Below are 17,834 nucleotides of genomic sequence, written 5' to 3' on the forward strand. Positions count from 1 at the left end.
ATGCTTTCCCTACGTGAAAACAGCATGAAAATTCTGATTTATCAGGATCAAGGATGTCTCCGAGAGGGTGCAGAATATTCTCACGGGGGAGAGGGGCCAGCAAGAGGTCATTGTCCACATTGGAACCAACGACATAGGAAGGGAAAAGGTTGATATTCTGAAGGGAGATTACAGAGAGTTAGGCAGGAATTTAAAAAGGAGGTCCTCGAGAGTAGTAATATTTGAATTACTCCCGGTGCTATGAGCTAGTGAGGGCAGGAATAGGAGGATGGAGCAGATGAATGTATGGCTGAGGAGCTGGTGTATGGGAGAAAGATTCACATTTTTGAATCATTGGAATCTCTTTTGGGGTAGAAGTGACCTGTACAAGAAGGACGGATCGCACCTAAATTGGAAGGGGACTAATACACTGGCAGGGAAATTTGCTGGAGCTGCTAGGGAGGATTTAAACTAGTAAGGTGAGGGGGTGGGACCCAGGGAGATAGTGAGGAAAGAGATCGATCTGAGACAGGTACAGCTGAGAACAGAAGTGACTCAAACAGCCCGGGCAGGCAGGGACAGGGTAGGACTAATAAATTACACTGCATTTAGTTCAATGCAAGGGGCCTAACAGGGAAGGCAGATGAACTCAGGGCATGGTTAGGAACATGGGACTGGGATATCATAGCAATTACAGAAACATGGCTCAGGGATGGGCAGGACTGGCAGCTTAATGTTCCAGGATACAAATGCTACAGGAAGGATAGAAAGGGAGGCGAGAGAGGAGGGGGAGTGGCATATTTGATAAGGAATGGCATTACAGCTGTGCTGAGGGAGGATATTCCTGGAAATACTTCCAGGGAAGTTATTTGGGTGGAACTGAGAAATAAGAAAGGGATGATCACCTTATTGGGATTGTATTATAGACCCCCTAATAGTCAGAGGGAAATTGAGAAACAAACTTGTAAGGAGATCTCAGTTATCTGTAAGAATAACAGGGTGGTTATGGGAGGGGATTTTAACTTTCCAAACATAGACTGGGAATGCCATAGTGTTAAGGTTTAGATGGAGAGGAATTTGTCAAGTGTGTACAAGACAATTTTCTGATTCAGTATGTGGATGTACCTACCAGAGAATGTGCAAAACTTGACCTACTCTTGGAAATAAGGCAGGGCAGGTGACTGAGGTGTCAGTGGGAGTGTGTTTTGGGGCTAGTGACCATAATCCTATTAGTTTTAAAATAGGATTGGAAAAGAATAGACCAGATCTAAAAGTTGAAGTTCTAAATTGGAGAAAGGCCAGTTTTGACAGTATTAGGCAAGAACGTTTGAAAGCTGACTGGGGGCAAATGTTCGCAGGTAAAGGGACGGCTGGAAAATGGGAAGCCTTCAGAAATCAGATAACGAGAATCCAGAGAAAGTCAGGGTGAATGGGAAGGCTGGTAGATATAGGGAATGCTGGATGACTAAAGAAATGAGAGTTTGGTTAAGAAAAAGAAGGAAGCATATGTCAGGTAATAGACAGGATAGATCGAGTGAATGCTTAGAAGAGTATAAAGGCAGTAGGAGTATACTTAAGAGGGAAATCAGGAGGGCAAAATGGGGACATGAGATAGCTTTTGCAAATAGAGTTGAGGAGAATCCAAAGGGTTTGTACAAATACATTAAGGACAAAAGGGTAACTAGGGAGAGAATAGGGCCCCTGAAAGATCAGCAAGGCGGCCTTTGTGTGGAGCTGCAAAAGATGGGGGAGATACTAAACCAGTATTTTGCATCAGTATTTACTGTGGAAAAGGATATGGAAGATATGGACTGTAGGGAATTAGATGGTGACATCTTGAAAAATGTCCATGTTAGAGACGAGGAATTGCTGGATGTCTTGAAATGCATAAAGGTGGATAAATCCTCAGGACCTGATTAGGTGTACCCGAGAACTCTGTGGGAAGCTAGAGAAGTGTTTGCTGGGCCTCTTGCTGAGATATTTGTATCATCGATAGTCACAGGTGAGGTGCCGGAAGACTGGAGGTTGGCAAATGTGGTGGTGCCACTGTTTAAGAAGGGCAGTAAGGATAAGCCAGGGAACTATAGACCGGTGAGCCTGACCTCAGGGGTGGGCAAGTTGTTGGAGGGAATCCTGAGGGACAGGATGTACATGTATTTGGAAAGGCAAGGACTGATTAGGGATAGTCAAAGTGACTTTGTGCTTGAGAAATCATGTCTCACAAACTTAATCAAGTTTTTTGAAGAAGTAACAAAGAGGATTGATGAGGGCAGAGCGGTAGATGTGATCTAAGTGGACTTCAGTAAGGCATTCGACAATGTTCCCCATGGGAGACTGATTAGCAAGGTTAGATCTCACGGAATACAGGGAGAACTAGCCATTTGGTACTGAACTGACTCGAAGGTAGATGACAGAGGGTGGTGGTGGAGGGTTGTTTTTCAGACTGGAGGCCTGTGACCAGTGGAGTGCCACAAGGATCGGTGCTGGGTCCACTACTTTTCGTCATTTACATAAATGATTTGGATGTGAGCATAAGAAGGACAGTTAGTAAGTTTGCAGATGACACCAAAATTGGAGGTGTAGTGGACAGCGAAGAGGGTTACCTCAAGTTACAACAGGATCTGGACCAGATGGGCCAATGGGCTGAGAAGTGGCAGATGGAGTTTAATTCAGATAAATGCGAGGTGCTGCATTTTGGGAAATCAAATCTTAGCAGGATTTTTTAGATTAGACTTACAGTGTGGAAACAGGCCCTTCGGCCCAACAAGTCCACACCGACCCGCCGAAGCGCAACCCACCCATACCCCTACATTTACCCCTTACCTAACACTACGGGCAATTTAGCTTGACCAATTCACCTCAGATTTATCCACTTAATGATAAGGTCCTAGGGACAAAGAGACTTTGGAGTGCAGGTTCATAGCTCTTTGAAAGTGGAGTTGCAGGTTGATAGGATAGTGAAGAAGGTGTTTGGTATGCTTTCCTTTATTGGTCAGAGTATTGAGTACAGGAGTTGGGAGGTCATGTTGCGGCTGTACAGGACATTGGTTAGGCCACTGTTGGAATATTGCATGCAGTTCTGGTCTCCTTCCTATTGGAAAGATGTTGTGAAACTTGAAAGGGTTCAGAAAAGATTTACAAGGATGTTGCCAGGGTTGGAGGATCTGAGCTACAGGGAGAGGCTGAACAGGCTGGGGCTGTTTTCCCTGGAGTGTCGGAGGCTGAGGGATGACCTTATAGAGGTTTACAAAATTGAGGGCTTGGATGGAGTAAATTGGCTAAACAGAACTATGAGGGGTATGGATAGGGTAAATAGACAAAGTCTTTTCCCTGGGGTAGGGGAGTCCAGAACTAGAGGGCATAGGTTTAGGGTGAGAGGGGAAAGATATAAAAGAGACCTAAGGGGCAACTTTTTCACACAAAAGATGGCACGTGTATGAACTGAGCTGCCAGAGGAAGTGGTGGAGGCTGGTACAATTACAACATTTAAAAGGCATCTGGATGGGTATATGAATAGGAAGGGTTTGGAGGGATATGGGCCGGGTGCTGGCAGGTGGGACTAGATTGGGTTGGGATATCTGGTCGGTACGGACGGGTTGGACCGAAGGGTCTGTTTCCATGCTGTACACCTCTATGACTCTAATTGTGGGAAGTGGGTCAGATATGGCTGTTGATCACAGTGATGGGGAATCCTCAGTTGAGGGAGAAGGTGGACACCTAAGAAGCACTCCTGCAGAAGCTGCATCATGGGGATAGATGTCATGGAGACAGAGCAACTGGGAGAGTGGAATGTTGTCTTCACAGGCAGCAATGTGTGAGGATCTATCGTCCAAATAACGGTACGAATGGGTGGGTTTATTGTGGGTGTTGTGGCCAGCCGATCCCCAGCAATGGAACAATCCCAGGTGGCAGGGGGGCAGCACCGGTACCACCAATGTCCCGGGGGGTAGGAGCTGTCAGAGGGACCAGGGGCATCAGGGTCAAACCAGAAACATTCAGCATAACCCACAGAGGGACAGACATGACAGGGGCCCCTGAGGACCCCCAGAGCCAGGCCCTGATGGGGGGGGAGGGGGGGCCAGGCCGGAGGGTGGGGACAGCACAGGCCTCTGTTCCAGGATGGAGTGGACAGCCCTGAGACCACCCGGGGGTGGGGGTGGGGGATAGAGAGTGGGGGGTGGGGGATGGGGGTGGGGGATAGAGAGTGGGGGGGTGGGGGATGGGGGTGGGGTTAAGGTTCAATTGGGGGACATTCCTAACCGTGTGTGTGGGTGGGGGGAATCGGAGGGTCAAAGGTCAAGGGGCGGGGCAGCCACGCGCCTTCAGCCGTTAGGAAGGACGGTAGCGCCGTCATGGCAACGTCATTTCCGTGGGCGGAGCCAGGAGCCGGAGCTGAACAAGGTGAGACCCGGGGGGAGGGGGCTCTCAATGTCACTCCCCCCTCCCCCCGCTATCCCCCCCCCCCCCGCTCTCCCTCCCCCCCCCCCCCCCCCCGCTCTCCCTTCCCCCCCTCCCCCCCCGCTCTCCCTCCCCCCTCCTCCCCCCCGCTCTCCCTCCCCCCCCTCCCCCCCCCCCGCTCTCCCTCCCCCCTCCTCCCCCCCGCTCTCCCTCCCCCCCCCTCCCCCCCGCTCTCCCTTCCCCCCCTCCCCCCCCGCTCTCCCTCCCCCCTCCTCCCCCCCGCTCTCCCTCCCCCCTCCTCCCCCCCGCTCTCCCTCCCCCCCCCTCCCCCCCGCTCTCCCTTCCCCCCCTCCCCCCCGCTCTCCCTTCCCCCCCTCCCCCCCCGCTCTCCCTCCCCCCCCTCCTCCCCCCCGCTCTCCCTCCCCCCTCCTCCCCCCCGCTCTCCCTTCCCCCCCTCCCCCCCCCGCTCTCCCTCCCCCCTCCTCCCCCCCGCTCTCCCTCCCCCCTCCTCCCCCCCGCTCTCCCTCCCCCCTCCTCCCCCCCGCTCTCCCTTCCCCCCCTCCCCCCCCGCTCTCCCTTCCCCCCCCCCCCTCCCCCCCCGCTCTCCCTTCCCCCCCCCCCCCCCGCTCTCCCTTCCCCCCCTCCCCCCCCGCTCTCCCTTCCCCCCCCCCCTCCCCCCCCGCTCTCCCTTCCCCCCCTCCCCCCCCGCTCTCCCTTCCCCCCCCCCCCCCCCGCTCTCCCTTCCCCCTCCCCCCCCGCTCTCCCTTCCCCCCCTCCCCCCCCGCTCTCCCTCCCCCCTCCTCCCCCCCGCTCTCCCTTCCCCCCCCTCCCCCCCCCGCTCTCCCTTCCCCCCCTCCCCCCCCCGCTCTCCCTTCCCCCCCTCCCCCCTCTCCCTTCCCCCCCTCTCCCTTCCCCCTCCCCCCCCGCTCTCCCTTCCCCCCTCCCCCCCGCTCTCCCTTCCCCCCCTCCCCCCCCGCTCTCCCTTCCCCCCTCCCCCCCCGCTCTCCCTTCCCCCCCCCCCCCCCGCTCTCCCTTCCCCCTCCCCCCCGCTCTCCCTTCCCCCCTCCCCCCCGCTCTCCCTTCCCCCCCTCCCCCCCCGCTCTCCCTTCCCCCCCTCCCCCCCCGCTCTCCCTTCCCCCCCTCCCCCCCCGCTCTCCCTTCCCCCCTCCCCCCCCGCTCTCCCTTCCCCCCTCCCCCCCCGCTCTCCCTTCCCCCCTCCCCCCCCGCTCTCCCTTCCCCCCCTCCCCCTTCCCCCCCCCCCCCCCCCCGCTCTCCCTTCCCCGCTCTCCCTTCCCCCCTCTCCCTTCCCCCCCCGCTCTCCCCTCCCCCCCGCTCTCCCCCTCCCCCCCGCTCTCCCTTCCCCCCCTCCCCCCCCGCTCTCCCTTCCCCCCTCCCCCCCCGCTCTCCCTTCCCCCCTCCCCCCCCGCTCTCCCTTCCCCCCCTCCCCCCCCGCTCTCCCTTCCCCCTCCCCCCCGCTCTCCCTTCCCCCCTCCCCCCCGCTCTCCCTTCCCCCCCTCCCCCCCCGCTCTCCCTTCCCCCCTCCCCCCCCGCTCTCCCTTCCCCCTCCCCCCCCGCTCTCCCTTCCCCCTCCCCCCCCGCTCTCCCTTCCCCCCGCTCTCCCTTCCCCCCGCTCTCCCTTCCCCCCGCTCTCCCTTCCCCCTCCCCCCGCTCTCCCTTCCCCCTCCCCCCGCTCTCCCTTCCCCCTCCCCCCGCTCTCCCTTCCCCCTCCCCCCGCTCTCCCTTCCCCCCCTCCCCCCGCTCTCCCTTCCCCCCCTCCCCCCCGCTCTCCCTTCCCCCCCTCCTCCCCCCCGCTCTCCCTTCCCCCCCCCCCCCCCCCCGCTCTCCCTTCCCCCCCTCCCCCCCCGCTCTCCCTTCCCCCCCTCCCCCCCCGCTCTCCCTTCCCCCCCTCCCCCCCCGCTCTCCCTTCCCCGCTCTCCCTTCCCCCCTCTCCCTTCCCCCCCCCCTCTCCCCTCCCCCCCCGCTCTCCCTTCCCCCCCGCTCTCTCCCTCCCCCCCCCCCCCCCGCTCTCCCTTCCCCCTCCCCCCCCGCTCTCCCTTCCCCCTCCCCCCCCGCTCTCCCTTCCCCCTCCCCCCCCGCTCTCCCTTCCCCGCTCTCCCTTCCCCGCTCTCCCTTCCCCCCTCCCCCCTCCCCCCGCTCTCCCTTCCCCCTCCCCCCGCTCTCCCTTCCCCCTCCCCCCGCTCTCCCTTCCCCCCCTCCCCCCGCTCTCCCTTCCCCCCCTCCCCCCCCGCTCTCCCTTCCCCCCCTCCCCCCCCGCTCTCCCTTCCCCCCCTCCCCCCCCGCTCTCCCTTCCCCCTCCCCCCCCGCTCTCCCTTCCCCGCCCCCCCCCCGCTCTCCCTTCCCCGCTCTCCCTTCCCCGCTCTCCCTTCCCCGCTCTCCCTCCCCCCGCTCTCCCTCCCCCCGCTCTCCCTTCCCCGCTCTCCCTTTCCCCCTCCCCCCACTCTCCCTTCCCCCCTCCCCCGCTCTCTTGCCCCCCTTCCCCAGCGCTCTCTCTCCCCACCCCCCTCTCGCCCTCACCCCCCTGCACTCTCTCTCCCCCTCACCCTCTCTCCCCACCCAGCCCCCCACCCCCACCTACTTTAGTGACATACTTTGCTCTCCCTCGCTAATCCCTTTGCCGACCCTCTCTGCCTGATTCCTCTTTCATTATAATGTGATCAGTAAATGTAGGTACATTTATTGATTTAATAGTTTTTCCAGTTGTCTTCTGAGAATTTCAACATAAAGTGAGACCTCGCAGTAACCTCCTTGTTGAACTGCCTCAAACCTTCGCAGGTTGGCAGTGTGGCAAACTGATTGGCATTGCTGCCTCACAGCACGAAGGATCTGGGTTTGAGTCCAACCTTGGGCAGCTGTGTCTGTGTCTGTGTGTCTGTGTCTGTGTGTCTGTGTCTGTGTGTCTGTGTCTGTGTCTGTGTGTCTGTGTGTCTGTGTCTCTGTGTCTCTGTGTGTCTGTGTGTCTGTGTGTCTGTGTCTGTGTCTGTGTGTGTGTGTCTGTCTGTGTGTGTGTCTGTGTGTGTGTCTGTGTGGAGTTTGCACCTTCCCTGTGCCTTCATGGGTTTCCTCTGGGTGCTCCTGTTTCCTCATATAGTACAAAGCTGTACAGGTTCGGCCGATTGGCCATGGAAACAAAATTACCTTCTATGGTACGTGCAGACCACTGGGTTAGCCATTGTAAAAACTTCATGTTTCAGTCGAGCTGTAGGATGCTTTCCTGACCGTTGATGCAGACTCGATGGGCCGAATAGCATCTTTTTGCAGTGTAGGGGATCCTATAATTCTTCTTGGAAAAGAAGCTTTGTAATATATACTTTTAAGTTGTTTTTAATTATGTCAAATGCTTTTTTTATGAGCAAGTTCAGCTAATTTTGTCCCACTGTTGGATTGCAGAATTGAGGGACTTAAATGTTGGAATTTTTTCAACCAGTGTGCCCAGCCCCTGTCATCGCAGGTCAACTGTAGAATTGGATGGGATAGGAAATCCTCTCCTCCCATGGCATCCCAGGGCATTGGGCCTTCCTAAGTCCACAAATGCTGCGGAGTTATCCCAGCACTTTGCTTTGCTGTGCTTTGTATTCCACTCACTCCTCTCTGTAGCACTGTGATAACACCACCATGGATATTTCGAAATTAAACATTTGGGTTAGTGGTGCCATCAATTAAGCTAGGGGAACATGTCCCTTTATAGGCATTTGCTTCCCAGTAGGTTAAAACAAGGACTGCAGAGGCTGTAAATCAGAGTCTAGATCAGAGTGATGCTGGAAAAGCACAGCAGGTCAGGCAGCATCCGAGGAGCAGGAAAATCGACGTTTCGGGCAAAAGCCCTTCGTCAGGAAAAGACCACACTTGGCAAATCGCTTATTTCGGAATACTGTGTGTGACTTTAATCTTGCAATGTGAAGAGTGACTCAAACCTATAGTAAGACAAGAAAACTATTCACCCAGTGTTTAATGTAAGGCCTTCTTTCCAAGAAGGTAGGCCGGAAATAGATATTTTCATCACATCGAGACCACGTATAAAATCTCACCCATTAGAGTCATACAGATGTACAGCAAGGAAACAGACCGTTCAGTCCAATTTGTCCACGCCGACCAGATATCCCAATCCAATCTAGTCCCACCTGCCAGCACCCGGCCAATATCCCTCCAAACCCTTCCTATTCATATACCCATCCAAATGCCTCTTAAATGTTGCAATTGTACCAGCCTCCACCACTTTCCCTGGCAGCTCATTCCATACACATACCACCCTCTGTGTGAAAAAGGTTGTCCCTTAGGTCTCTTTTCTATCTTTTCCCCTCTCACCCTAAACCTATGTCCTCTAGTTCTGGACTCCCCGACCCCAGGGAAAAGACTTTGTCTGTTTTTCCTATCCATGCCCCTCATAATTTTGTAAACCTCTATAAGGTCACCCCTCAGCCTCCGACGCTCCAGGGAAAACAGCCCCAGCCTGTTCAGCCTCTTCCTCAGATCCTCCAACCCTGGCAACATCCTTGTAAATCTTTTCTGAACCCTTTCAAGTTTCACAATATCCTTCTGACAGGAAGGAGACCAGAATTGCGCCAGGTGTTCCAAAAGTGGCCTAACCAATGTCATGTACAGCCACAACATGACCTCTCAACTCCTGTACTCAATACGCTGTCCAATAAAGGAAAACATACCAAACCCCTTCTTCACTATCCTATGTACCTGAGACTCCACTTTCAAAGAGCTATGAACCTGCACTCCAAGGTCTCTTTTTTCAACAACATTAAGTGTATAAGTCCTGCTAAGATTTGCTTTCCCAAAATGCAGCACCTCACATTTATCTAAATTAAACTCCATCTGCCACTCCTCAGCCCATTCGCCATCTGGTCCAGATCCTGCTGTAATCTGAGGTAACTCTCTTCGCTGTCCAATGCACCTTTAAAGTTTTGTATCGCCCGATCCAAACTCAAGCATAGTGAATGGCAGTTTGAAATTAGATTAGATTACTTACAGCGTGGAAACAGGCCCTTCGGCCCAACAAGTCCACACCGACCCACCTAAGTGCAACCCACCCATACCCCTACATTTACCCCTTACTTAACACTACGGGCAATTTAGCATGGCCAATTCATCTGACCCGCACATCTTTGGACTGTGGGAGGAAACCGGAGCACCCGCAGGAAACCCACACAGACACGGGGAGAACGTGCAAACTCCACACAGACAGTCGCCTGAGTCGGGAATTGAACCCGGGTCTCAGGCGCTGTGAGACAGCAGTGCTAACCACTGTGCCACCGTGCCGCCCAAAAAAACGTTAGAAAGTAGGAGGCCAGTTGCTAAAACCGAGCTGGACTCCTCTAAACAGTTTTTGCATGCTACTCTCTGGATTACTACAACCTGCCCTTGGTGGTGAAGGGAGAATCTCTCCTGTAAATGATAAAAAATTAGGAGCAGGAGAGGCCATTCGGCCTGTTGAGCCTGCTGTGCTTTTTTAATAAGATCTGATTGTGTCTACAGCTTCACGTTTTTGCCTACCCCTCATTTCAGAGGAATAATTTCTCCTTATCTCCATCTTAAAATTGATTAATTTCAACTGTCTTCGTGTAGTTCTATTTCCTGTTATAAGAGGAAGCATCCTTTCTAGATCCACTCTGTCAGGTCTCATTAGGGTCTTATACAAATGAATAAGATAATCTGTTCTAAATTCCATTGGTTGCAGACCCCACCTGTACAAACCTTAAAAGATGATCTCCAGCTCTATCCCAGTAATCAATTGAGAGAACCTTCTTGAATCTGTTTATAAGATATAAGTATCCTTCAATAATGAGACACAAAGATGTATGCAATATACCATTTATAGTCTCACCAATGCCCTGTATAACTGCAGCAAAACACCTCTAGTTCTAGATTCCATTCCTCTTGCAATAAATGGCCACATTCCATTTATTGTTTTAACCATTTGCTGTACCTGCATACTCTTTTTGTGACTCGTGCTGTAGGATACCAAATTTCCTCTCTACCTCTGGAGTATGCAATCTCTCTCTCTCTCTCTTTAAATAATATGCTGTTTTTTACTTGTTTCCTGCTAAAGTGGACGAGTTTACATTTTCCTACATTATATTCCATGTGCCAAATTTTTGCACATTCACTTAACTTGTCAAAATCCCTTTGAGGACCCCTTATTGTCCGTTTAATAGTTTAGTCTCTTACTTGTTATGTCATCAGCAAATTGAATATTTGGCTCCTTTATCCACATCATTGAGATGATTTGTAATTTATTGAGTGATTCTATCTTCACAAGACAGTATCTATCATATAGTAATTTAGTTTGAGCTGGTTGCAGTGAAAAAGCATCCGTGGGTGTGGGTGTGTGTTAACAACACTTTTAGTATCCCTCTTAAGGTAAGTTTTGTAGCCAACTAGTGGCACTGCTCCGGAGAGAACATATCCAATCTAAATGTATACCACCTGAACTTCCATTCAGACACAATAGGAAACCATTTTGTTGGCCTTTTTACATAAGCACTTGTCAGAAAAAGAAATATCTGTACTACTTTCTCAAACACAAGAGCAAAGGTGCAGGGTCACGAAGACCTGTTGGACATGAAAGCTCCAACAGACCATTGAGTAATTTGATGGAATTGATTGATTCTCAACCTCAGATATTTGGTCTGTGAGGTAGAGCATAGGTTGTGACATCTGGAGAGAAGGATTTGCTTCCCTTTCTATCCTCGCACCTCGTATGGTTTAAAAACAAATCTAAGACATGGTAAACGAGGAAGCAAAGATTAGATAACACCAACTGACAAATTGAAATAATTCTCATGTTACGTTGGCTGCAGTGTACAGGCAGATTCAGCTCCATTATTACTTGAGGTTTCCTGCAAACTAAAGAAATTGCCATAAATGCCTTCACCTCTGCATGAGAATGGCAGTTGTTGGATGCTATTGGGATGGCGGGTGTTGGGCGTCGTTGGGGTGCCGGCTGTTGGACGTCGTTGGGGTGCCGGCTGTTGGGTGTCGTTGGGGTGGCGGGCGTTGGTTGGCTGGTGTTGGGTATCGGGGTGGCGGGTGTCATTCGGGTAGCGGGTGTTGTGCGTCGGGATAGCGGGTGTTGGGTGTCATTGGGGTGCATTGCCTGATTGGGGTTACAATGTCAGTGATTGAATGAAGTTTGTGAAGAACTTGGAGAAGAGGGCAGGGTGTGATGATGAAATGGAGAGATCTGTGGAGAGACAGGGTCTTGAATTTAATGTATTGGTGTATGGAGCTAATGGAGATTAGCCAGTACAGGATTACATAGGAACTAAAAGCGGTGTAGGCTATTTACTCCACATGCTTGTCCTGCCATTCAGCAAGACCATGGCTGATCTGCCCCAAGCTTCAATTCTACTTCTGTACCAGCTCATCATAGTCCTCAACTCCCCGATATTTTAAAAGCTTATCTGTCTTTTCTTTAAATAACTTTAGTGGTTTAACCTCCAGAGAACTCTGGGATAGAGAATTCCAGACATTTGATCACATAATCTGGATAATATATTAAACAGCACAGATTTGAAACTCAGTTAACATCTGAGTCCTGACAAAAGGTTTCGACCTGAAACATTGACTTTCCTGTTCCTCGGATGCTGTGTGACCTCTTGACGAATTGTTTAGTTCTGTCTAACATTTCTGTGTACCCCACAGTAAATTCTCCTGTCTCCACCTGTAGTGGACCCATATTTGCTCTCGCTAAGCTTTCCCTTTTTACAATCCTAAGGAAGCTTGTATCAACCGCCTTTATGTTTTTGGGTCCTTACACTGTTTTCCTCTTTATAAAGCTAAAAAGCACAACACCAGGTTAGAGTCCAACAGGTTTAATTGGAAGCACTAGCTTTCGGAGCACTGCTCTTTCATCAGGTGGTTGTCCGAAGCAGTACTCCAAAAGCTAGTGTGCTTCCAATTAAACCTGTTGGACTCTAACCTGGTGTTGTGTGCTTTTTAACTTTGTACACCCTAGTCCAACACAAGCACCTCCAAATCATTCCTTTTTATCGGTTTCTTGGTTCACCTTTGCTGGGTTTGAAATTGCTTCCAATCTTACGGCTTTTTCCGGCATTACTCTGAGCCACCCTTTCGTGTACCTATTTACATGAGACTACATCTAAGAGAGCTCAATCCCTGATTAATGTTTCAATGCACTGCGTCAGAAGCCCATCCCTTTTGACCATTATCCATTTGTTGAATTAGGCAACAAGAGACTGAGATGTAGAAGGGTTTATTGTAGGTCCGTAGTTTAATACAAACACAAATGTCAACCTTACCATCTAGGCCTTTCCCTGTTCCGAAGTCAACCTTCACTAAGGAGGAGCCAGACTCCCTTCAGTGTAGGCAAGTGTGAGGTTTGAAACAGCCGGGGGGAGAAATTCTATTGTAGTTGTACAAACCGTTGTTTCAGTCACACCTTGGGTATTGTGAACAGCAAACCTAAAAAAGGATATGCTATTTGTAAATACTCACTGCATTCTCTCCCTGGATGTTAGGTTCCAGGGTTAAGTCACAGTGGATGATCAGAACATTACATTCCTTGGAATTTGGAAGCTAAAACAATAATTTGATACAAACTTCCAAGATATTAAATGGTGATGCAAAGAAATTATTTGTTGTTAGTCCTTTAGACAAGACGCCACAAACAACTAAAGCCAGACCTTTGAGGAATGAAACCAGAAACACTTGCATTCATAGGTGCCTTGATCAGGTATATGCCCAGCAAATAGTTCTCCTAGTTAAATAATCCCTAATCATGTGGTTATGGTCTCAGGTTAAGGGGTGATTGTTTAGGACTGAGATGAAAATGTCTTCACTTTGGCATTCCTTAGCCCAGTTGACTGGAGTGCTCAGGTAATGGGTCAGTTTGGGTTGAGCTTAATAATATATTTTGGAGATGGAAGGAAATCGAAGGACAGTAGGAAGAGAGGCATGGTCCAGCCTTTTCCAGGAGGCTAGCCAGGACAACTTGGAGAAATTCCATATGAGCACTTGGGCTAAGGCTCTTCCCTGTTCTGGATCATGCCTGGCGTTAAGTATTTGTGTATGTAATCAGCTGTCACAGCCAGTCAGTCAGCATATTCCTGGGTTTATTTTGGTGAACTGAGACGTGCTATTCACACAGTCCAAATTAAACCAATGGCTTTTAAAACCTATTTTATTCATTTATGTGAGCACTATTGGCCAGATCAGCATTCCTTGCCTGATTCTAATTGCCTAGAATGCAATTAAGAGCCTGCCACATTGCCGAGAGCCTGGAGTCAGGTGTATGCCACACCAGGTAAGGACAGCAGATTTCCTTCTCTGTGCAGAGTCGGTGGTTACATGCTTACGAAGGGTGGGTGGGTGGGTGGGTGGATGTGTGTTAAGGGGAGGGATGTGGCTGTGGTGATGACAATACTTTAACCCTTGTGCTCCACAGTTGAACGATTATTGAGAGCATTGTTTTGATCAGGCTGTTCCCAAATGCTGCTGCCATTTTTGGATTGTTGCCATTTGTTCTTTCCTTGAACATTTGAAGAATGCTGTACTGAGTGATAAACTGATGGATTTATCACATTGAGAACATTCAACCATTTTCTGTGTTCTTCCAGTTGAAATAATAGACAAATATAAGGACATCATTGTTATTGCAAACACCTCCAGTTTAGTTTTTATGTAGGAGAATTCTGAGGGCAGAGCAAGATTGAATTGAGGAGCCCTGAGTTTTGTTTGTGTCCTGTTAGATCATGTAAAGGCAGCACTTGTCAGCTTCTGATGGACAGTGAAGTCAATGAAATCAAAGAGGTAACAGCCTGGCCTCCAGCATTACCGCTCTCCACCAGCAGCTCTCTTACAGTTGGAATAATCTAGTGAGAATTGGAAACAGATGATGTGGCTGACTGGGCAACCCAACCTCAGGTGCTGCTGACCCAGTGCTCATATCTTGAAGCAAAAATGTTTCAAGTTCTTTTCATCTATGTTCTCACATGCACACACTTTTGTCTTTGGGGAATTGTTGGAAGAATGTGTGGGCTGGTTTTCAGCCGTTAAATCAAATCACCAACGCTCCTGTGGCCGGCAAGTCCTGGTGGGGGCTTGAAGCTGGACCCTCTGGTCCACAGATAGTGAAGCTCCAATGTCTCAAATCCTTTAAGTATTAATATGTGAGTTCCTGTTAGTGAATGTTGTTTCTGTTTCAAGCCGAACACTAGTCAACAGCAGCAGTTTTTCTGTAATTTAAACCGTACAATACACTATACATTTCCAAGTGAATCCTTATTTTACCTCGTGGCAGTGGCCCAAACTCCAAAGCAAGTTTTCACAAGTCTTAAATATTGTCCTGCAAGGTTTCTGAAAGTGTCCATTGCCCACTTTAAATGTTTGTCGGATCGTACGATCCGGTTCATGATGCTAATGGTGGTTCTTCAGAGGAGCTGTTTCATTTGTTCCACTCACCTGCTCTCTCCCCAATAGTCCTGTAGACTTCCTTTTCAAATTGCATTTAGCTCCTTACTGAAAGTTATTGCACAGTTGGCTTGTTCTGCTCTTCTCGGTAGTGCATTTCAAATCACAGCCCACTGCTTACATTTTCTTCTTTCGATGATGGTTATTTTGCTGCTAATCTCAGTTTTCTGTTCTCTGTTTAGCAATCCTTCTACAAGTAGAAGCAGTTCCTTTATTTACTTTATCAAGACCTTGCACAGTGTTATTAAATCCCTGCTTGACTTGCTTCACAACAAAGAGTAATCTCACTTTCTTTCCATCCCCATATGGCCCTCATCACTCCTTTGACAGTGACATTGTTAATCTTGATGTGCAGGTGTCAGTGTTGGACTGGGATGGACAAAGTCAAAAATCACACAACACCAGGTTGTAGTCCAACAGCTTTATTTGAAACTGTAGGGAATCTAATCTGATCTAATCAAACCTCAGATGCTGTTGACCTCGTGTTCATATCTTGAAGCAAAGATGTTCTCACATGCGCACACTTTCAGAGCCTGTGACAAACCACGACACGCCTGCTGGACTATAACCTGGTGTCGTGTGATCTTTGAGGTTGTCAATCTTGATTATCAATAATGAAAGCTAACATTGCTGCTGAAGATGGGCATGTTCATTGAGGTGCATTTTTAGTCATTTGGTTAATTAATTTGAATGTATGCTTAGTTTGGATTTTCCCCTGGGTGTGACATTTGTGACGTACCTTGTTTTGTCTTGAATGTGAGCTGTCTCTGCCTGATGCAACCAGAAGATATCTGCATGAAGTGATAACCTTGTGTGCTGCATCAGGTTGCTGGCTGAATTGTGAATATTTGTTCACTAAGGGGTGTGTGCAGAGAATCAAAATCCACAGGCTATGCAGGTATACCAGAATATGAGATGGTAGAAGAATTTGAAGATCAAGATTTTTGTTTTCAAGGCATTGGGACATCTTGAGCAAAGCTAGCTACAGGTCAGGTGAGCAGATACAGTACTGAGTTCGCAGCAGACTGAGCTTTCCTTTTGAGCTCAATAAAAACAGTCCCTTCAAGATGTTGCAAGATCTGTAGCTTGGACCACACTTTTTCCAGCATTCAGCGTGTGAGAATGTTGATTGATTTCATCCTGTGGGTACAAACTTAAGCTTAGAACTCAGCCACTGAGGAATAGTATCACATAAAGGGGAATGGATTTCTGATTGTTTGCACCCTACCCAAAGCTAGTCATGTGACTTACAGCCAATAGAAAATATCAGCTGAGATTGACAACTTGTTGTTACACAAGTGCAATGAGGAAGTAGAATTGAGGTGGCTAACATGGTGATGTGGATCATTGATACCGTCATTGAAAGACTGATCTTATGGTACACTTAAGAACCTGCTGTGTTGCATGCACATTTTTTGCTGTTGTGTTCTGAACCTTTGTTTTCTTTCAGACTGAAGCACCATGCAGTTTTACTTTCTGTTTCACCTCTTGCTGAGCTGTGGGCTTGCAGCTGGCAAGTTTGAAGACTTTGAGGACACCGATGACATTGCTGATTATGATGACAATGACTTTGCAGAGTTTGAAGACACAAGTGAGGACGTACCCCAGGAAACTCTTCAGAAGGTCACTACTGTTCAAGATGATGAGGAAGAGGCAACTGTAGAAGTGGAGGATCAAGATGAAAACCAGGAAGACTTTGAGGATTCCGATGTGGCAGGAGTAAGTGACACACCCTGGGACTGCTTTTTTTGCATGCTGAAATATTGAACCAAGGTTTTTGCTGTTCTACAATAGACAGCATTGATCCATGTCAGATCCTGAGGGAACTTATTCGAGCGTATGTGGAAAGGATATTTCTTACTGTGGGAGAATCTAGAACTACAAGTCACAGTTTAAAAATAAGAGATTGCCCATGTAAGAAAAATGATGCGATAATTTCTCCTGAGGATTGAGAGCATTTGGAATTCGCTTCGCCAAAATACAGTGGATGCAGAATCTTTAGATATTTTTAAGGCAGGGATAGATTTTTGAGGAGAAAGTGAGGTCTGCAGATGCTGGAGATCAGAGCTGAAAATGTGTTGCTGGAAAAGCGCAGCAGGTCAGGCAGCATCCAAGGAACAGGAGACTCGACGTTTCGGGCATAAGCCCTTCATCAGGAAAATCCTGAAGAAGGGCTTACGTCCGAAACGTCGAGTCTTCTGTTCCTTGGATGCTGCCTGACCTGCGCTTTTCCAGCAACACATTTTCAGTATAAATTTTTGAGTACCGACCGGATGGTAGATTATTAGTAGTATGTTGGAATTCAGAACTTAATGAAGAACTGTGGGTGTTGAAGATCCAAAACACACACACTCTGTTTTCTCTCTTTTGCATAAATGTAGAATTGAGGTTCAAATCAGGTCGGCCATGATCTTTTTGAGTGGTTGAGCAACTCAAAGTTCTTCTTGTTCCTCTTTCAGGCAGTGCTTTGCTGCCTATACAGTTCATTGTAACAGGAAAGGTTGTGGTAATATTATATTCCAGAACACGTGCATGCCTTTCCATTCACCAACTCAGAGAAAGTGAGAACGGCAAACGCTGGCGAGTCAGACTCAAGCCCCAGTGTTCTCCACCGCATCAGTCACTTGATGTATAACCCTACTCTCCACCTCCCAAAATGCTTAATGTTCCTCGGTTTTGACCAATCATCAAATTCTGTAAAGGCTTCATGAGCACTTTCAACACCAGCTTCTGTATTTTTGCCAAATTGCAAAAAGGAGTTGCTCCTACCCTTTTTATTTCTGATACCGAAACCGGTCTCTCGACACCAGTATGTCGTGGAATGAAAACAATCTTATTATTTGCCCATCATTATCCTTAATCTGAAAAGTCTCGAGCTCTGATTTGAACAAAGTCTTAGCTTCACTCTATAGCAGTCTCAGTAATATGATCAATCCTTCCATTATCTAATGCAAAGGGGCATCTTTAAGGACCACTTTACTATGTACGTCCTGTATTCT

General features: G+C 49.4%; 1 protein-coding gene across 1 annotated transcript in view; it reads left to right on the plus strand.

The window, feature by feature from the left end:
• The first annotated feature begins 4,312 nt into the window (after window positions 1-4,312).
• The window catches only part of ccdc47 (coiled-coil domain containing 47), a 30,020-nt gene continuing 16,498 nt past the window's right edge, over window positions 4,313-17,834 (plus strand). The window contains exons 1-2 of the mRNA XM_060848712.1: window positions 4,313-4,380; window positions 16,286-16,554. Coding sequence (XP_060704695.1) covers window positions 16,297-16,554 — 258 coding nt within the window. The 5' untranslated portion in view covers window positions 4,313-4,380; window positions 16,286-16,296. The remainder of the gene's footprint in view (window positions 4,381-16,285; window positions 16,555-17,834) is intronic.

The sequence above is a fragment of the Hemiscyllium ocellatum genome, chromosome 32 (assembly GCF_020745735.1).
Source record: "Hemiscyllium ocellatum isolate sHemOce1 chromosome 32, sHemOce1.pat.X.cur, whole genome shotgun sequence".
NCBI classification, from domain to species: domain Eukaryota; kingdom Metazoa; phylum Chordata; class Chondrichthyes; order Orectolobiformes; family Hemiscylliidae; genus Hemiscyllium; species Hemiscyllium ocellatum.